The sequence below is a fragment of the Xenopus tropicalis genome, chromosome 8 (genome assembly GCF_000004195.4).
Source record: "Xenopus tropicalis strain Nigerian chromosome 8, UCB_Xtro_10.0, whole genome shotgun sequence".
In the NCBI taxonomy this organism is placed as follows: domain Eukaryota; kingdom Metazoa; phylum Chordata; class Amphibia; order Anura; family Pipidae; genus Xenopus; species Xenopus tropicalis.
Genome location: NC_030684.2, coordinates 131412180 through 131434237, shown reverse-complemented (window position 1 = coordinate 131434237; position 22058 = coordinate 131412180). Strand labels below are relative to the sequence as shown.

The 22058-nt window shown below is 43.5% G+C and overlaps 1 protein-coding gene across 1 annotated transcript; it reads left to right on the top strand.

The window, feature by feature from the left end:
* The first annotated feature begins 1820 nt into the window (after nt 1-1820).
* sh2d2a (SH2 domain containing 2A) lies at nt 1821-22019 on the top strand. The gene is made up of 9 exons (XM_031890704.1): nt 1821-2006; nt 4276-4424; nt 5402-5568; nt 14322-14411; nt 14543-14708; nt 15397-15570; nt 17793-17969; nt 18849-19376; nt 20104-22019. The coding sequence occupies exons 1-9, from the start codon at nt 1991-1993 to the stop codon at nt 20293-20295; spliced, it is 1659 nt and encodes a 552-aa protein (XP_031746564.1). The 5' UTR covers nt 1821-1990; the 3' UTR covers nt 20296-22019.
* The last annotated feature ends 39 nt before the right edge of the window (nt 22020-22058 follow it).

Here is a 22058-nt window from a genome sequence, read left to right as displayed (position 1 = left end):
TGTATTGAGATATTTATTGGCAGGAGAGGAATCAGGTTCCTGTTATATTGTCCACTAGGTGGTGCTATTGCTGCCAATTTTCATTAGCGTTTACATGCTTTCTATACAGAGTAACATACAATATCGACCTTTCCCTTTAAAGCAGCCCTGTTGGAAGTTATAGATCAGGGATCCCCAACCTTTCTTACTCGTGAGCCACAGTCAAATGTAAAAAGACTTGGAGAGCAACACAAGCACCATAAAAGTTCATGGAGGAGCCAAATAAGGGCTGTGATTGGCTATTAGGGGCCTCTATGCACCCTATCAGCTTACAGGGGGCTTTATTTGGTAGGAAATCTTGTTTTTATTCAACCAAAACTTGCCCCCAAGTCAGGAATTCAAAAATAACTCCCTGGTTTGGGGGCACTGAGAGCAACACCCAAGGGGTTGGGGAGCAACATGTTGCCCCTGAGCCACTGGTTGGGGATCTCTGTGCCGCCGGTGCTTGCCAGAAACAGCAAACTCAATAGTCCCATCAAAAATAAAGAAGAAAGAACTTTTCATAAAGCTGCCAGAGTAGTTGGCGTAACACAGGGCAGATACTAATAGGCAACTACAGTTTGATTTAAAGTCTTGTGTGAGACTTTTATGGATATTGAAACTTTTAATTAAAAAAAAATATATGTTTTACATTTGATTTCTTCATTTTATTTGGATTTCCTACCAAATAAAGCCCCTGTAAGCTGATAGTGTGCATAGAGGCCCCTAATAGCCAATCACAGCCCTTATTTGGCTCCTCCATGAACTTTTATGGTGCTTGTGTAAGAGTTGGGGATCCCTGCCATAGACAGTCATTAGTTATTGAACCTGTTGAGAGCTGAAATGCAGGGCCTATGTTGAATCTCAAACTGGACCTGGTCCCAGTTGACACAGAAGACCCTTCAGCTCCAAAGACCAATGAATCACTGTGTATTCAGTAGGCAGGCACTGATTCCACTATTTTGGGATTCGCCCAAACCCCGAATCCTTCGTGAAAGATTTGGCCAAATCCTGAACTGACTGACTACAGAAGGGTTAAAGAGAACCATGTGCTGAGTGTTCATGTGATCACATTTACAGCTATAGGCAAAAAATGGGTGCCATGTTTTTTTTCCTTGAATTCCAGCTTAATCTTGGGTGCTGTATACCGGCACAAACTTTGGACCAGGAATATGTGTTGCACACAGAACATTCTGGAAATGATGTGGGTGCCCATCGGCATCTCTGTTTTTCTCACTTCTCAGTTGCACGCCTTTGTGGAGGCACAGTTAAATGGAGTCCTTGGGTGCAATGCACAAAGGGACCATGTACTCCATGCCTGGTCAGTGGTTCTCCACCCTAAAAAATAAATGTATCCAGTCATGACTTGTTAAGTAATCACTGAAGACGTTTCACTACTCATCCGAGCAGCTTCTTCAGTGCAACTGACTGGTATAAACTGAAGAAGCTGCTTGGAATGGTAGTGAAACGTCCAAACAAGTCCAGTTGCTTTAGATTTATTTATACCAGATATACCATGACCTGGATGAATGAAAATCTTCATAGTCATCCATTCATGAGATGCACCCAAGGGCACAGAGGGATATGTAGTTCATTTATTCCTATCACTTATCCATCATTTCATTATTATTACTGCCAGCCCTGTGCTGGATACAGCATAGCACAGAGAGCAAATGGCAGTTTAGAACACAATAATCGACGTGAGGTGACAAAAAGAAGGCAAGTGCTAAAAGCCACAACAGCGAGCTGAACAATCTCACACCCAGATCTTGTCTCTTCTTTTTCCATTGCGTCAGTGAAAGCTAAGCAAGTTGTCAGGCTGGGTTCAGGCAGTGCGATGGGGCTCTGTGGCTAGCAGTTTCCTGCAAACAGCCTGAGGAACCATTCATGCACACAGAACTTAGCCAGCCGGAGCCCAGCTTACTCAGTGGGACCATCACTGCTGCTCCAACCAGGACCCCAAATCACTGCTATGAATTATCAACAGGGTAAGTGATTCTGATACTGGGAACATTTAGTCCCATCCGCGGTGGAGTTAAAGCCACATCGGCACCATCAGCCAGTTATACTTCCTGCAGAAGGAACAGTTAAGGGTAAGTTACATAAAAACATCTCCATAAACCCTACGTGCATCAAGAGCCCATAGGGTTTATGGAGATGTTTTAATGTAACTTTCAATACATTTTTTTTACTTTTAAATTCTACCTGTATGCCCACGGTGGTTGTTGCTTCTTGCTCTATTCACCCTATGCTGAGGGTCTGGGGCTGCTCCACCTGGACCACCACTTCTACTTGGTGAGTTTTGTTCACTGCTGGTCTTTTTGTGCCTTTATTTTTGGTTTTGCATTTCTCTGATTCATAACCATGCTGACTGCATGTACAGAACTTTCATTCTCTGCACAGCTACATTGCACCAGTGACTGGGAACTACTGCATTGCTTCTGGAAGCTTAGATTGTAAGCTCTGCTGCTCATCTTCTGTGTATCTTAAAGCTTGGCACTTATTTAATATATATATACATACTTATTTTTGTGCTTCCTTAGCATAAGGCTAAAACAAACATCGGCATGATACAATGGAAGCTTTAGTTTAGTTTTTAGTTTTAGGGAAAGAAAAGTGATGGCAAGCCGACTTTAGTTTAGTAAAAACCCCAACCACAATTGAAGAAAAGGGCTTTTAGCAGAGTATTAAACCTTATAGAATGTTGATTTGCGGTTAACATAGCATGATAACCTTTATTCATTGCTAAAAGGGTGAGAACTAGACATAAGGTCACCAAGCGAGCGGATCTTCACCCGATATCCCCACCTACGGGTACGGGGAACATGTAGGCTAATTCGATCAAGTTATAATGGTGGCAATGGGGCAGTTGGTTTGGGGACCACATCCACAAGCCGATGCGGTCCCCGCTCCGACTGAATCTTTAACCTGCCTGATCGATATCTGCCCAATTCAGGCCAGATATCGGCCCCTACACAGGCCGATAAGCTACAATCAGCTCGTGTATGCGGACCTTTAAACTTGTATATGTTATAAGAGGTAATACAGAGCTTGAAGCAATTTATGAACTAAGAGAGTCCACCATGGGCACCTAATATTTAATATTTGGAGAATGACCATTCTTATATATATATATAAGGTGTGTTACTTTTTACTATTCGATTACCATTCTACCCTATAACGCCATAGTGTAGCACTGGTTGGTAGAGGATCCAAAGCAGTCCTAGGAAACCAGTCATCTTACAATTTAATGGTGAAGTTTTCAATTTTTTTAATATTTTTCTTTCTGTTTTGGATCTGTTCCTGGACCAATTAGTATATAACATTTTATATGTAACCTTGCCTGAACAAACCTTCACTAGGGGGTTTCATCTAAAATGTGTTGAGGTATAATTGTATTATTCTTGGTTGAATCTGATTCAGCCGTTTAAGATGCTTGTTTGCCTTCTGTCAATATAATATGAAAGTGTTGTGTGATAATGTTGATTTATCACCAAGGAACATAGTCTTTCAGTGTATTTGGATCCCCAGAGTCATGCTGTATGCAATATACTGTTAGTAGCGCTCTGGCACGACAGTAAAGGACTCCCCGGGAACACCGTGTGTAGGCAGCTACACCCACGCCACTTGCTGTTCTGAAAGATCAAACTAATCATGGCATCACACCTCCCCCATATTTAGGTATACACTACTTACCTTTGGTATTTATATCTGTCGTCTGGGTTCCCTTTACTGCTGAGACAGTGCTGGACTGGGGCGGGTGAAAAATCCCCACATTGTAGACAGCGGCTTACCCACTTTCTACAGCAGGGGTCCCCAACCTTTCCTATTCGGGAGCCACAGTCAAATGCAAAAAGACTTGGGGAGCAACACAAGCACCATAAAAGTTCATGGAGGTGCCAAATAAGGGCTGTGATTGGCTATTAGGGGCCTCTATGCACCCTATCAGCTTACAGGGGGCTTTATTTGGTAGGAAATCTTGTTTTTATTCAACCAAAACTTGCCCCCAAGTCAGGAATTCAAAAATAACTCCCTGGTTTGGGGGCACTGAGAGCAACACCCAAGGGGTTGGTTGGCTCTGATCCTGAGCGTGTACATAGATTCCCTGGTATAACACAAAGACACTTACTATGCCACAGGTCTAATCACACTGTTGGACTTTCCCAAGTATGGGCAAAAAGTAACTAATTTTTAGAAAGTGTAAAGGAGGATGTGAAAATGCAAATCTAACGCGTCCAATGAACCTCTCTTCTGTAGATTTTCCTAATGTCCTCTTCACTACCTTCAAACCTCTTCCTGCTAACAAGGAAGAACCTCAAAGACCTCCTTCTGCAGATTCTCACTTGGTCATCTCCAAAGAAGTGAAAGCGGTAATCCAAGATGGAGATAGAAAGATGGAAAGTAGGGTGAGTATGTATTAGCTTGATGGCACTGGGGGCTCTGAATTGCCCTGTGTATCAGTGCCCATGGGGGATGGGCAGCTGGGGGAACATACCCTTGCTATTTATTTCATTCCAGTCATAGTTCGAGAGCCCTTCTCTGAGCAAAGAGAATCATAAATGTGTGCAAGGCATTGTGGGATATGGAGCCTTGGCTGCAGGAGAGCAGACACTATTACTACTACAGGTATAGGACCCGTTATCCAGAATGCTCAGGGCCAAGGGTATTCCGGATAAGGGGTCTTTCCATAATTTGGATCTCCATACCTTAAGTCTACTAAATAATCAATAAAACGTTAATTAAATCCAATAGGATTGTTTTGCCCCCAATAAGGGGTAATTATATCTTAGTTGGGATCAAGTACAGGTACTGTTTTATTATTACAGAGAAAAGGGAATCATTTAACCATTAAATAAACCCAATAGGGCTGTTCTGCCCCCAATAAGGGGTAATTATATCTTAGTTGGGATCAAGTACAGGTACTGTTTTATTATTACAGAGAAAAGGGAATCATTTAACCATGAAATAAACCCAATAGGGCTGTTCTGCCCCCAATAAGGGGTAATTATAGCTTAGTTGGGATCAAGTACAGGTACTTTCCGTAATTCAGAGCTTTCTAGATAACAGGTTTCCGGATAAGGGATCCCATACCTGTACATTGTTTCAGTGGTTCACATAGGAAGGACCAGCAGGTAATAGCAAAGGACAGACAGATACTGCTTTTAATAGCAATGATATTTACAATTTCAACGGAAAACATATAAATAATATACACTTCACATTAGAATTACATTTTCTTTCGTTTCACAAACTGTTATATTTGGATTTATTGCCTCCGTAAGCTTACAATTTGCGGCCACCAATCAAAGAAGTATTATTCATTTGAAAAAAAGAATAATTTTGAAAAAAAACTTCTTAGTTTCTGCTGTTTTTCTTTCAATAGAAGAATGAAGTTCCTCCCTCACAGAATGGTGCCCCAAAAGATAATTCTAGGAATCCAGTGGGCACTCTGAAAGAACAGACGCACAACTGGTTTGAAAAGACACAGAGGATGAGGCTTATCAAGAATGGGGTGTTCCCAGAGTGGTTCCATGGATTTGTTACTCGCAAGTAAGTGCCTTCTCCTTGCAATGCAAACAACTGCATTCCATCAACTGTTTGCCCTTAACCTTCTCTTTGAACATCCTTCTTTAGAACTCATAATATTTTTGCCTTATAACACAACTTCTGTTCTCAACTTGTTTTCCTCTGGCTGCTTTACCTTCCATTTCTCTCCCATTTTTAAGACCTCTCTCACATATTGCATAGCATTATCAATTCACAAATAGTTGTGCCTGCAGTTGAGATGAGGTGCTCTAGAACAGTGATCCCCAACCAGTGGCTCAGGGGCAACATGTTGCTCCCCAAACCCTTGGATGTTGCTCTCAGTGCCCCCAAACCAGGTAGTTATTTTTGAATTCCTGACTTGGGGGCACGTTTTGGTTGAATAAAAACAAGAGTTACTGCCAAATAAAGCCCCCTGTAAGCTGATAGTGTGCATAGAGGCCCCTAATAGCCAATCACAGCCCTTATTTGGCACTTCCATGAACGTTTATGATGCCTCCAAGTCTTTTTACATTTGACTGTGGCCCATGAGAAAGAAAGGTTGGGGATCCCTGCTCTAGAACATTTAAGTCAGTTTTACCATGCGATACTTGCCTGTCTGTCATAGGCAGCATGTATCCCATTGAATAAATCAATAAGAAGTGGCTGCTAGGGTCAAAGGATGGTTTGATCTCCTTGGTTCTTCCTGAGAGGATTATGATTTGATCTCATTGGTTCTTCTTGAGAAGACAATCTTACCTTGTTTTTCTTGAAAGGATGATGGTTTGAGCTGCTTGGTTCTTTTCGAGAGGATGGTTTGATCTCCTTTGTTCATCTAAAGAAGATGATGGTTTAATCTCTTTGGTTCTTTTCAAGAGGTTGATGTTTTGATCTTCTTGGTTCTTTTTAAGAGGGTGATGGTTTGATCTTCTTGGTTCTTCTTGACCGCACTGATCAAAACTTCCCACCTGCTTTGTCCTTGCTGGTATAATGCACTTATGCTATTATGGGACTACACAAATGCTTCTAGTCTGAGAACAGTCAGTTTGCAGCTCTTCTATTTATTTAACATTTATTTAATTAACATTTATATCAGTGGAGCTCATTTATATGGGACTAAAGGTCCCCATACACCTTAAGATCCGCTCGCTTGGCGATGTCGCCAAGCGAGCGGATCTTCTCCCGATATCCCCCACCTACGGGTGGGTGATATCGGGAGAATCCAGGCTAATTTAATCATTTGGCCCTGGGGCCAAACGATCGAATTATAACGATGGGTATAGGCAAAGTCGGTCCAGGGACTGTAACAACGAGCCAATGCGGTCCCCGATCCGACTAGATTTTTAAACCTGCCCGATCGAGATCTGCCCAATTTCAAGGGACCAATATTGGCAGCTAGAATCGGCCCGTGTATGGGAACCTTAAGGTATCTATGTGTGGTTCTCCTGATGATTTACATTTTAAAAGCTTTACCTATATTGCCCAATTCATTCATGTGCTGATGGGCTTTGTTTCCTATTTGCATGAGAACCGACAAGTATATTCCCCCTAGGGTGCATTTAATAATGAAATGGAAAGAAGCAAAAAGCAAGATGTTCATAAAAGGAAGTGTTATGGTGGTAAAGAGGAAATGTATGACATTTTGAGGAAGAAACTAATGTTTTCCCTAAAATTAAGCTTAATTAGATACAGTTTGTGATTTTTTGCTCAAACTTTTTTTGGTTCTCTTTTTCCCCAGCTTGTCTTACATTAGCTTGGTGTTTGTGTATTCTGTCAGGTTGGGCACAGACGAGTGACTAAGGGGTAGGAACCTATGTGCTTTATAACCTGGGTAATAAACACAGTTGGCTCGATAGCAGGCAGTAGACATGTTGTATGAAACAAGAATGATTTAATACAAATAATAAGGAACTTAGCGGATACAGAGAGAGCTAAATAGATAACACACAAGTCCAAATACCAGGCCAGAGGTCAGAGGCAGGCAGCAAACAATGAGCAAGTCCGTGATGAAGACTAAAGCTCTGGGTCGGCAGCAAGCAAGAAGAGTCCAATAAACAGGCTGAAGGCAAGGAGAAATCCGAAGAACAGGTCCAGGTCAATACTAGGAGATCAAAACACAAAGCAAGGCGGGGAACAGGACAAGAACTTAGGAACAGAGCAATGACTAGGGAACTCAGAGCAGGGGTCAGGCAAGGATAACCAACAAAACCGACAGGATCAGGCTAGGAAGCTCATGGATCAAGCAACCTAATGTGATGTGAGGCAGCCTGAAATAGTTCATTTATTGATCAATGGAGGCTACATGTATCAAACGAGGGAAGAGTACATTTTGCAGAAGAGAAAGATAGTGAGACCTGTTAAGGAAACTGGCCAGTAAGCTCAGTAAGTTACTGAGTAAGTTACTGGCTCAGTAAGTTAATGAAGGTTCCATCCAGTACCTGACATATTATAAATTCATTGTGACATACAGTATAGGGGAAGACTTTCATGCTAAGCATCCTCTTATTTTCCCCAAACATTTGTTTTTTTCACAACATGTTATTACTTTCCGCCAAAAAGGCATTTCTGTTATAAGGCTGCTATAGAAGAGCACCATCATCTAGTTTGTGCTGCAGATGGGACATCTCAAATAGCTCCACAAGTTACCTTGTTTTCTCAAAAATAATCAGGTACAACCAATTTAATTTTATGTCCAGAGATTGTTAAGGCCTACAGAGGCCTCCCTCCCCACTCCTGAACAGCAAAACTGTGGCCCCCGCTAGTGCTGTTTGCTTTAGAGGAGCAGTGGCTGGCTCACACCATTTGATGTTCTCCTCCACTCCAGTAGCATGTACAGTTAAAGATGATCCAGACCTTCTTGATATAAACTAGACACTGTCTTTTACAGAAATGGATGCTGACACTGAAAAACAAAAGTGCTATTTCTAGATTGTTTATGTGCATTGGACTTAAAAATATTGAAGAGGGAAGTGAAAGTGCAACTCTATGTCCCCGGCCCTATAAGATCAGGGAAATATGAGTACAGGTCCCTTTAACAGCTATTTTAACATATATGCATCGTCATAATATCATTGCTTTCAGCAGACTGACTCACCTATGCTATTTAAGGAGCCCTAGGTTTGGTTCCCACAAACCCACAAGGTCGAAAAAGCTATCAGGAAGAAACATACCACCCAAAGCAAAATGAACTCATTCAATTCATTTTTTCTCGTGGAAGATACTTGTTTCTACATTTCTGTGCATGCAGTGCCCCTTTGGCCATTGGTACTGCTGTGCTGGCAGCACATTTTTGATGGGGATCTTCAATGAGAAACTGCTCTGCAAACTGACCACTTGGTCCTCTGGCGATCTTGTTCTAAAGTTGCTTCTGTGAATCCCTCTGTATTGGTCCATGGAAATCCAACCTCTCAACCATTGACCACAGGGGCAGATCTGTTCCCAAAGTACATGAGAGTGCAGTGTATGTTGTCAAGAGGACTTGAAGAGTTGAGAAATGGTTTCCAGCTCTCGGCACAGCACTAAATAGCTGGAGACCAGACAGCTTTGCAGAGCAACTTGAAAATATGCCTATTCTCCTTGAATATATATAACTTCCAGGAACTACGTTATACGGCCAACAGCAGGGATCCCCAAACTTTTATACCCGTGAGCCACATTCAAATGGGAAAAGTTTTGTAGAGCAACACAAGCATGGAAAAAGTTCCTGGAGGTGCCAATGAGAGCTATAATTAGCTATTTGATAGCCCCTATGTTGACTGGAAGCCTACTGAAGGCTCTGTTGGCAATTACACTGGGTTTTAATGCAATTAAAGTTTGACAAGTAACCAGAAATTCAAAAATAAGCACCTGCTTTGAGGCCACTGGGAGCAACATCCAAAGGGTTGGGGATCACTGGCCAAAAGTATGTAGACACCTGCCTGTCCAACATCTTATCCTAAAACCAAGGTTATTAATATAATTTAGTCCTCTTCTTGCTGTTATTAACAGCCTTTACTCTTTTGGAGAGGTTTCCACTAGATACTGGAACATTGTTGGTAGCTTCCATTCATATGTATTGGCACTGATCAATCCTGGCTCGTATTGGTGTCCCAATTCATCCCAAAGGTGTTCAGCTGGACTGAGGTCAAGTTCTTTTACTGCTTCCATTCTCTATGGACCTCTCTTAGTGCACAGGGTTAGTAATGTGCTGGAACTGGAAAGGGTCTTCCCCTAAATTGTTGCTGCAAAGTAGGAAGCGCGGAATTGTCAGCAATGTCATTGTATAATGTAGCGGCACCTGTGCCGGCAGGTTAAATAGACCATTCCAATCATAAGAAGGGGTGTCCACATACTTTTGAACACGTACCTACCCCTCTGCAAAATGTTTAAAAGCTCCCAAATTGTGCAAAAAATAAAGCAAACTTACTTTAATTTATATTGCATCTAGGGAATGTTTTCTTATTCACATTGAGCTAACACGGTGTAAAGTTGCAGCAATCAAGAGCTAAATACAACTGTTGACCAGTTGCTATGGGTCACTGCACTTGAACTAATGTACATTGTTACTTTAGAATGAGATGACTAATATCTAAATTCTTATGAAATGCTAAATCTTACAGAAAAGGAAATTGCAGTAAAAACTAATCTGTTCTTTATTAAAAACGCTTTGCTCTAAATTCTTATAATGAGGAGTTGATGAGTTGCCCATAGCATCCGCTTACCCTTGCTCTGGGCCTCTATACAATAATACTGACAAAACCAGATTTCTGTTGAAAAAAAAAAAATACAATTTACTTTTATTTTCAAAAAGTGTTAGTTTCTCTTCCTTGTCTGGGAGAAATGCTGTGTTATGACAAACATGGCCCAATGACTGGACTACGCTAATAATAGAGTAGAGAGAAACCTCGAGAATAACACTGCTGATATAGTCAAAGACTGAATGGAACAACCGATTGCACCAAAGTAGCAAGTCTACACTAATTTCGGGCCGCTGCAGGATTTATAAATGAACCCTAGAGATTGAACGTCAAAGGAAATAGGAACAGTCTCCTTAAGACATAGGGAAGTAAAGGTCCCCATACACGGGCCGATTCTAGCTGCCAATAGCAGTCCCTTAGACCGATTCGGCAGCTAATCAGCCCGTATATGGGCACTACCTACGGGCCTGCCCGGCCAATATCTTGCCTGAAGCCGGCCAGATTTTGATCAGGCAGGTTAAAACATCTAGTTGGATCAGGGGCCGCATCGGCTCGTTGATGCGGTCCCCGAACCGACTTCGCCTATACCCATTGTTATAATTCGATTGTTTGGCCCCAGGGCCAAACGATTGAATTAGCCTGGATTCTCCCAATATCGCCCACCCGTCGGTGGGGGATATCGGGAGAAGATCCACTCGCTTGGCGACATCATCAAGCAAGCGGATCTTAAGGTTTATGGGGACCTTAAGGATTAATAGATCATCCTTTAAACAAAAGTTACAACTTGTGGTAATAATCAAAACAACTACCACCCAAAAATGCACACCACTGCTGGCAATCAAAAACAATCCATGATAGCCCTAAGTTTCTTTTCAAACTTACCAACTACCACCCACCATGGCTTGATTCCCATCAGCATGAACAGGTTACTAGCATCTAAAAATGGGCACCACTGCTGGCAATCAAAACGACTCATGGAAGCCCTAATTTTCTTGTTAAACTTACCAACTACCACCCACCATGGCTTGATTCCCATCAGCATGAACAGGTTACTAGCATCTAAAAATGGGCACCACTGCTGGCGATCAAAACAATCCATGAGAGCCCTAAGTTTGTTGTCAAACCTTTTCAGTTTAAGCCCACCTTCACCTTTGGTCAGGGCCCCCTTTAGCTCTTGAAATGAGTACATGTATCGGAAAATATCAGTGTATCAGTCATAGTTCCAAGAACAACTAGAACTGGAAACACATGTTCACCCCAAATCTCATCCTAACTGACCTTCAACCTGGGCTTTCAGTTGTATCTAGGAGAGCCAATGGCCATTCTCTCCAGCTCTCACCCTAACTGGCATTCAACCTGGGCTTTCAGTTGTATCTAGGAGAGCCAATGGCCATTCTCTCCAGCTCTCACCCTAACTGGCCTTCAACCTGGGCTTTCAGTTGTATCTAGGAGAGCCAATGGCCATTCTCTCCAGCTCTCACCCTAACTGGCCTTCAACCTGGGCTTTCAGTTGTATCTAGGAGAGCCAATGGCCATTCTCTCCAGCTCTCACCCTAACTGGCATTCAACCTGGGCTTTCAGGTGTATCTAGGAGAGCCAATGGCCATTCTCTCCAGCTCTCACCCTAACTGGCATTCAACCTGGGCTTCCAGGTGTATCGAGGAGAGCCAATGGCCATTCTCTCCAGCTCTCACCCTAACTGGCCTTCCAGCTAAGCCCATCTGCCCCTGTTCCAGGCTGACTCACAAAGTGAGAACCACTGCAATAAACCTTGAGTGAGAAAGATAAGAAAGAGACAAACTATAATATTACGCTGGGTTCCTGTGTGTTACAGTAGGACACAGTGACATCCTATGAGAATAAAAGTTGTAGAATGCTCTTGACAAGTGCTTTGGATGGAGGGTAGGTTGTCTTTTTACAAGTGACAAAATGAAAGACTGATGGCATGAATGTGATATGTTGATAGGGTTGCCACCTCTCCTGTGCGGAAACTCCAGGCATCTCTGACGTCACAGGGGTTAGGCTATGGCGCGGCAATCGGCGATAGGGCAATCGCTACATCAATTCCCAATTTGGAAGACTGGGCAGCCTGTTTTGACCCGGACAGTCCTACCGAAAAGTGGACAGCTGCCAACCTTATATGTTGATCCAGGGATTAGTTTGTTGTCTGTGTTTTATTTGAACTCAAATACTTATTCTAGTCTGTGCTTCACCTTTGTATTTCAGTTTCTCCAGTCAGTAAAATATTTCTGGGCAGATTTAGGGCTGTCACAGACGGAAAGATTAGTCGCCTGCAACAAATCTCCCTTGTCGCGGGCAACTAATCTCACCGAAATGCATTCCCACCAGCAAGAATGTAAATCGCCGGTAGGATGGCATACATGGTGCGGCGATTTGCCGAAATCACTGAAGTTGGCTTGAAAGGAAACTTCGACGATTTCGGCGCCACGCATGCCATCCCACCGGCGATTTACATTCTCACCGGTGGGATGGCATTTAGTCGCCACATGTCGGTCACAGCCCTTACAAAGGTTATTCTTTTTGAGCAGTAATGAAGGTTACTGGGAAAACAGTTCCTTATATACAGTAAGACCCTATTCCAGCATTAGTAAGTGGTCGAGATAATGTGGAAAAGATTTTACTGGTTTGCAAAGCCCACCCATAGTCTTGCATTCCATTAAAATTCATTTCGGGAGACATTCCAAATCGCTTCCCTGATGGAACTCGGCATTGGCTGGCAAGAATTCTGCTCATAGAGAACAATGGAATTCAACTACTTGAAATGAGAAACAGATTCAGACATTGATAAACCCCACCCTAATTTCATTGAAAAATTGTAAGAAAAAGGGTTCCCACTTTATTTTATGACTATGTAGGATTAAAAAAATGTAATCACAGAAACATTTGTATGGACCTGTTATGGTTTTTACTGTATGAATTATTTGGCCGAGGTTCAGCCCTACAATGTAGCTTTGTGGATCTCTGAAATAATTGATTTTCTGATGAGGGATAGGGGCAGGATGGGTTGGGGCAATGCCTCTCAATAAGGCACATCTAGAGATGGTAGAATCAGTGTTTGCTTTCACAGCTGAACAGGAAGCTTTGGTGGTTTCCGATATGGTCTAAAAACAGCATTGCGTGATACGTACAATTCTCAAGTGCCGTTTGGCAAGGGAAATGTAACTGTTCCTTGAATGTTATCAGATATATATATATATATAGCAATAGCTATTATATATATATATATATATATATATATGCACACATACATAACAAGAAGGACAAGAGGTCCTCTGCACACAGAGTATATTGTGAGTGGGTCCCTAAGCTAAGTGGGAGCAGCACAGAGCAGATGGGGATGGGGAGCTACTGGGGCATCTTTGGGGCAGAGATCTTCCCTGCTAAAGGGCTGTGGTTATCTATCTCTGAGGGTTTAAAAATGTGATCATGCTGCTTAATGAGTTAGTGGAGATACAGACATTGTCGATTAGTTGTAATGGCTTACTGCACTGAAGCAAATGGGTTCCAGAAGAGACACCTACCAAGGGCACACACTCTTCTGCCTACCCCTAGTCTGGGACCTCTTATCTCTGTCACCACAGGTCACAGTGTTCCACGTGGCAGGATGGGGTAGGGGGTGAGATGTCAGCCAGCCAACCACCTGCCTCTGGAAGCCAAGAATACCAACATTTTTATATGTATAGTTCATTTATGATAGGAATGTAGCACTTATAATCACCTTCAGCCAGTAAATATCATTAAGTTCAATGACTTGTTAAAAGATAATGATATAAAGTTGTAGTTCCTGGGCCATCGGAACATTTCTAGGGCCAACAAGAGACCTGTGTCCCTTGTCCAAAGACTTGAGCAAAGACCTTTCATGATCGTCTGCATTCCACTATACTGGGTTCTCTAGGTTTAAGGGTTTTCCCATCAGCTGGTGATTCTGCCGAACCTGTTGTAATACCTGTGCTTAACCAACCAGACAAGCAAATGGCACAAAACAACAAAAATGACACAAAAGCTGAACTTCCTCTTGAGTACTGTAAAGATGGAAACCCTAGACATACCCTATAATATGTCTGTGTGTTTGTTTTAACCCAGGAAGACAGAGGAGATGCTGGAAGTTAAGCCTCCAGGATGTTTCCTTATCCGTTTCTGTGAAAGCCGAGTCGGGTTTGTCCTTTCATACAGGTAAACTTTCCTCCTCTTCCATCTCTAGAACTTTGCTTTGTTGGAACCATTCTACTCAAAATATTACCAACCAACAATTGTAACAATCCCTCCCCAAATAATAAAAAGAAATTGCCTTGTTTACTCCCCAGAGGCGCTGAGCGTTGTCGCCATTTCATGCTTGACCTGCTGCAAGATGACCGGTATGTGATCGAGGGAGAGGACAGTGCCCACCGCAGCCTACAAGAGTTGATAGATCATTACCATGTGTATCCTGTAGAACCCCACAAAGAGCGGCTCACTACAGCCTGTGCTAAGGTATGGTGGGGCTATGGGAGCTCCTGATTGGGCTAGAGCTGAGACAGTAAAGGTGCCCATACACACTGAGATTCACTCGCTTGGCGAGGTTGCCAAGAGAGAGCATCTTCGCCTGATACCCCCACCTATGGGTGGGCGATATCGGGGAGCGTGTAGGTAAAAAAAAATACCTCGATCATTTGGCCCTGGGGCCAAACGATCAAATTATATTGGCGGCAATGGGGCAGTCGGTATGAGGACCGCATCAACGAGCCGATACGGTCCTCGATCCGACTGAATTTTCTAACCTGGCCGATCAATATCTGGCCAATTTTAGGCCAGATATCAGTTGGGCAGGGCCCTCGTTTCTGCCCCTACACGGGCCGATAAGCTGCCGAATCGGTCCAAGGGACCGATATCGGCAGCTACTATAGGCCCGTGTATGGGGACCTTAACTGTATAGAATACAGCCCATCAGATAAGAAACAAGTGTTTGCAACAACCATATCTCGACATACTTGGTTTAGGCAAAAATGCTGTTATGCTCAGTCTAATCGTTGGTCTGTGGTCACAGGCTCATACCACCAGACTATTTGCAATTGGAACAGGAACAGGAACAGGCTGAGAAGCACGGGCCCTTCCATTTCCCAAGCCATGGTAATAACGCTTCCATTCTATTGAGTTTTCTAACAATTATAATCTTCTACAGAAAGCTATAAGAAAGGATTGCAGTGGCCCCTTGCAAAATCAAGCTGATGAAAATAAAAAGGAGAAAATGTACAGCAGTGTCGCTAAGGAAGCCACTGTACCAAGTGACCCAAAGCTTTCAACACCTGTTTTTCCTGAAGAAAGAGAGGACGTGCTGGCCAAAATAAAAATCAAGGTAAGGCCTTTTTCAGTTTGAAATACAAGATTAGGGGCCAATCCATCAAAGTATGAGTTCAAATCCCAAAATCCTGTGCATGATTTTGGAAGCCTCCCATAGGGCTCAATGGCACTCTGCAGCTCCAACCTGGCCCAAGGAAAGTCTCCCATAGGGCTCAATGGCACTCTGCAGCTCCAACCCGGCCCAAGGAAAGCCTCCCATAGGGGCTCAATGGCACTCTGCAGCTCCAACCAGGCCCAAGGAAAGTCTCCCATAGGGGCTCAATGGCACTCTGCAGCTCCAACCTGGCCCAAGGAAAGTCTCCCATAGGGCTCAATGGCACTCTGCAGCTCCAACCCGGCCCAAGGAAAGTCTCCCATAGGGCTCAATGGCACTCTGCAGCTCCAACCCGGCCCAAGGAAAGTCTCCCATAGGGCTCAATGGCACTCTGCAGCTCCAACCCGGCCCAAGGAAAGTCTCCCATAGGGGCTCAATGGCACTCTGCAGCTCCAACCAGGCCCAAGGAAAGTCTCCCATAGGGGCTCAATGGCACTCTGCAGCTCCAACCCGGCCCAAGGAAAGCCTCCCATAGGGCTCAATGGCACTCTGCAGCTCCAACCCGGCCCAAGGAAAGTCTCCCATAGGGCTCAATGGCACTCTGCAGCTCCAACCTGGCCCAAGGAAAGTCTCCCATAGGGCTCAATGGCACTCTGCAGCTCCAACCCGGCCCAAGGAAAGTCTCCCATAGGGCTCAATGGCACTCTGCAGCTCCAACCTGGCCCAAGGCAAGTCTCCCATAGGGCTCAATGAGACTCTGCAGCTCCAACCCGGCCCAAGGAAAGCCTCCCATAGGGCTCAATGGCACTCTGCAGCTCCAACCTGGCCCAAGGCAAGTCTCCCATAGGGCTCAATGGGACTCTGCAGCTCCAACCCGGCCCAAGGAAAGTCTCCCATAGGGCTCAATAGCACACTGCAGCTCCAACCCGGCCCAAGGAAAGTCTCCCATAGGGCTCAATGGCACACTGCAGCTCCAACCTGGCCCAAGGAAAGTCTCCCATAGGGCTCAATGGCACTCTGCAGCTCCAACCCGGCCCAAGGAAAGCCTCCCATAGGGCTCAATGGCACTCTGCAGCTCCAACACGGCCCAAGGAAAGTCTCCCATAGGGCTCAATGGCACTCTGCAGCTCCAACCTGGCCCAAGGAAAGTCACGATACTGAAGCTTGAATGAATCTGAAACTTTTGTACTCGATGCGACAAATACAAAACAAGTACAACAGTTGAACAGTTGTGCAAATTAAAAAAAAAAGTCGCAAAAAAGATGCACAGTACGAAAAAAAAGATTTGTTTGTATTCGGAAGCTATCGTACTTTCATTAATGAGCCCCCTAGTCTGTAGGCAGAGATATAAGACCTCAAAAAAATCTAGCGAGGGCAGGGAACAAATGTATCTGCCCTTTGGCATAAAACTCCAGTGTACTGCGGTTTCCCAGCCTGCTGACCTACAAATTTTAGCAGGGGATGCCAAGGATCTGGGTGAGATACATTGGGACTGCATAACTAACCAAGAATTCTATGTGTAAGGTTGGAGGGATATGGTATGAGTACAAGGTGGTGGTGATTGCAGGCAAAAAGGATTTAACTAGCCCAAATATTGCTTTGGACACCATGAGGTTGTAGCTACACCACTGGTGTTGAACACCCCAAATAACAGAATCTGGAAGGGGATGAATGGGACAAGCTACAAGTGGTTTTATCTGGATTGCAGAGTTCTATTACCTTGGATCACCAGACGTTTTTGGGCTAAAGCTCCAAACCTTAAACCTTGATAATAAGTTGACAACTGCTTGGAGCTATAGTCCACCAGCATCTGAGGTCTCAAAGGGTAACAAACAGGTCAAAAGAGAAGGTATGCAAGTCACTAAATACCATAGGGGTTCTGGATATTGTCTCTGAGAACATGCAGCAAAAACCAGAGTAATCCTTTGTGGGTCAGGCTACAAGTTAGCACTGTAAAAAATGCATAAAGCACCAACCCCAGGATATAGGGTCCTTGTGGTGCTATTTCATCTATTTAAGGTCTGCATTCTGCAGTTTCTTTCTGCAATAAGCTCTGCAATAATGCTTCTACACCAAACCAACAGGTCTTTCTGGAGACTCAAGGTCACCCTTTGAAATGAGTTTTCAACTGCAAAAAGGAATGTTCTCGTGTGTGCTAAATATTACCATTTTCTGTTATCCAGAAGCTTTTGAGTAAGGACTCCAGTGGCTCCTTGCAAAATCAAGCGGATGAAAATCAAAAGGAGAAAATGTACAGCAGCGTCACTAAGGGGGGAAATGCACCAAGTGGCCCAAAGCTTTCTCCATCCAATTCTCTTGAAGCAAGAGAGGACGACTTACTGTCCAAAATAAAACCCAAGGTAAATCCCCATTGAATATTACATATAAGATACATCTGGTCTGTCACATATCAAGGGCAAACAAGAAAGATATCTGCTAGTGATGAGCGAATCTGTCCAGTTTCGCCGAAACGGCAAAAATGTCTATTGTGACTATTATTTTGACGCGAGACAATTTATTTTGACGCCGCGACTATCCTTTTGACGCCCGCGACTATTTGTTTTGACGCCTGTGACAATTTTTGGACACGCTGCAAATTTTTACACGGCAAATTTTTTCATCTGTTTTGCGAAACAATCTGCCAATGGCGAAACGCGGAAATTCGCTGCAAGGGACATAAATAAGAGGAGTACGAGGTTTGGTTATTTGTTATTGGTGTAGGGAATGTACGTGACGTGGGAAATACAAGTAAGAAGAGTCTGCGTTAAGGTCCCCATACATGGGTCAATAGTAGCTGCCGATATCGGGCCCTTGGACCGACTTGGCAGCTTATCGGCCCATGTAGGGACAGAAACGAGGGGCCGACGTTGCCAAGCGAGCGGATCTGCCCGTGTATGGGGACCTTTAGGTGATCTGACTTAGGAGAGAAGAGATACATATGACTGTCAATCAGCATAGAGATAGTATTTTCAAATTGACTAGTTGGCCAAGATAAGACATATACAACCGTTTCTCAACATTACTGAGGTCTCTTATTCTAGTCATGATAGTGAAAATATTGAGGAGAAGGCCTACAAGGAATTCATATCTATGACCTCAACCACGATGAGTTGTTGATAGCTATCAAATTATGAAATTATCAATCAAATTATCAATCAAAATAATGTAACACATTATGTTTACGTTTGTTCCACAATGGATATCTAAAGCAAATATTAATAATATGTATTGTCTCTTAGGTTAAAAATCTGTCACCTCCGCCTAGAACAAAACAGCCCATTTCAAGAGAAGAATCCCTAAAATACTCAGTGCAAGAGACTGAACCAGCGGCATATGCACTGGTCAAGAAGATGCCAGCAGGCACGGCTCAAAACAAATCCAGGACACCTCTAGCAGAAGATCCTTATTCTACCCTAGAGGAACTACATACGTACTCCGATCTTCCCGGATGGGTGGCAGAAGACCCTCAACTTTTTAATGAAATGCAAGAACCTATAGCCTTTTATGCCATGGGACGTGGGTCTTGCAAGAACAATCAGGAGAACATTTATTCTGAGGTGGACCTCCATGCAGTGGCATCTCATGGACTCCAAAAAGGGTCTTCATGTGGAGCTACCACTACTACTCATCCAAAGGCCATCAACAAACCTTTGAAGAAAACTACACCTTTCCACTCTTCTTTTCGCCAGAAGAAACAGTCAACTTTGCAGTTAGAAGACTGCGGCAGATCATGGGAAAACTCATTAAAGCCTCTCTCTGAATCCAAGGTAACAGTGGGTGAGCATAGAGGCTGCCTAATAGCCAATCATAGCACATATTTGGCACCTCCATAATCTTTTATGGTGCTTGTGTTGCTCCCCAAGTCTTTTTGACTTGGGGAGCAACACAAGAGGGCAGGAATAAGTGCCTCCATGAGGGCAGGAATAAGTGCCTCCATCAGATTCTTCATGTTCAAACATGCCAAAGGGACACAAGATCCCATGGTTTATAATGAGCCAGACTGAGAGGTCAACAGGCAGGGTCGGACTGGGGGATGCAGGGCCTACCAGGGGCCCCAGCTACCCACCCGACGTCCTCCCTTGAGCTAAAAAATCTAGTGTGATCAGGGAGCGCATCGGCTCGTTGATGCGGTCCCCGGACTGACTTATCCTATACCCGTCGTTATAATTCGATCGTTTGGCCCCAGGGCCAAATGATCGAATTAGCATGGATTTTCCCGATATCGCCCACCCGTAAGTGGGGGATAAAGGGAGAAGATCCGCTCGTGGATCTGAAGGTGTATGGGCACCTTTACAGTAACAGATACCCTTTCAGTTTGTTATTTGGCTGAATTTTTTACGAAGGATTCTAGGTTCAGCCAAATCTGAAAATAGCGGATACGGTGCATCATTAATAACCTTTGGTTTAAATACCGCCAATGATTTGCCCTTACGATGTGTGAATTAGAGAGACTGGGCGATTAAATGCTAACCTGTTCTATAATTTTTCTCATAGGTATCCAAAACACGGAAAAATAAAAAGCTTCAGTTTGACGACCCAACGTATGCAAAGCCTATACAACATCAAGTTGTCCCACAGCTTTCCCCCAACCAAGAGGAAGATCCGGAAGACATCTATGAAAAGATCAAAGATGACTGCGTCCAAATGTCTAAAAACAATCGATCAGCCAATAACAAACCAAGCTGATGGACAGGAAAAAAACATGCAATGACTCTCTCGAATGCTCAGACCCTAAAATGAGGTCTGTCACCTGCACTTTAGGGGGAAATAAATCTTCAATTTATGACCCGGAACAGAGTAACTGGGCTCTACTTCAAGAAAAATACTCCACATTTAAAGAAGGGTTTAATTTCACTTTTTTATGAATGTTCCAGAAAAGGACATCATAGCTCAGTGGTTTCCAAAGTGTAAGGGATGACCCCGATTTAGGACTTGGAGCAGTGAGAAGGAGCTCAGATGGAAGGTGAATTACAGTAACATTTGGCTGTGCTCTTTTATCTACATCTGAATTTGAGGTCAAGGTGGGGAGTTAAAGCTTATACACACCACCCTAGATATTCTTTGAACTATGTGTGAATGACTGATACAACAATATGTCCCTACATGTGAAAATGATGTTCAGTAGCTGTTGTTCAAAAGCTCTAACACACCAGCGACCCCTGCTGGACAATATTAGGAGACCTTCAACCATCCCACATTTTTTATTCTGGATTAAGTGGCTTTCAGAACATGAATGGTTATGCAAATAAAAGATAATAAAATAATTTGTTAAATGTGTATCTTTGGATATATCAGATGTCCAGAATCTACTAGGCTGCTTAGATGAAACATTATATATCGGTATCTACAGACTAGTATCTGTTTGAGTAAAGTGCATTTACAAATTCATTGGCCATGTTTTTTTGTTCCTTCCATAATCCAGCATTTTTCCCAGAATTCCAGTGTTGCACTTTCTAATACTCCATTATTAAAACTGGGATCTTCATTGTGTTGTTTTAAGAAAGCACAAGTTCATGACTACCCCAACACCATTGGGACAAAGTAAAAAAAATGCATTTATTAGTTCAGGAATAACATTTAAAATGGTGGAAACTATAGTAGCAAATGGGGGGGGGGGGGGAACAGCCAGACAGCAGGGGAACCAATGGGCTCTGTCCCTTGCTTGACATTTGAGAAGCCAGTGATCACATCTCAGGGGTCACAGAAAAATATACATGTCACATTTTGTCTTGACTTGCAAGCTAGATTTATTGTTAGGGTTGTGCTTGTGGTGCTACTGTACTATTAGGGGCTTCAAACATATTAAAACACAGGCAGTAGGGCTGCTATTTACCACGGGCAGGGGTTAAAAGTGCCGGAATGCTTAAGAGTCCATACCCCCTGTAATTAATACCTGCAGGAAATTCCACTTTCACCCCTATATTCGCCATTATATGCTAGGCAGCCATGCCTAAGTGTCATGGGGTTTGAGACGCTTAACAAAATGGTTTCCAAAAGGACATGAATATCTCATGTCTTGTCCCGCAGAATCATTGTAACAACGATACGCTGTTCAGAATATCCATGGCCAAAATTTTTAGCAGGTTTTGTTTCTATACTGCAGAACATGTGGGAAAGAAAGAGACGTAAAGCTGGATGTTATGTGCTGCCCTTTTGGAACGCTGGCATTTCAGGAACGTGTCGGCTGGCACAGAATGGGCTTCATTTACTTAGCTCTCCAGATTGCCATTAGGTCCTATGGCACAAGGCTGAAATTTGAGTGCTCTTCTTTGGGCAGCAGAGATCCTGTGTAGTCAAGCACCACCCTGCAGTTTTTTATTTTTTTGTATTTGAACGGGAGACACTCTGCCCCTGTCAGACACTGGCACTCACATTGGCTTCCAGGGCATATCCTACCTGAGTGGCTGCACGAAAATAATACAAATTTAGATTCACAGTCAATCTGCATT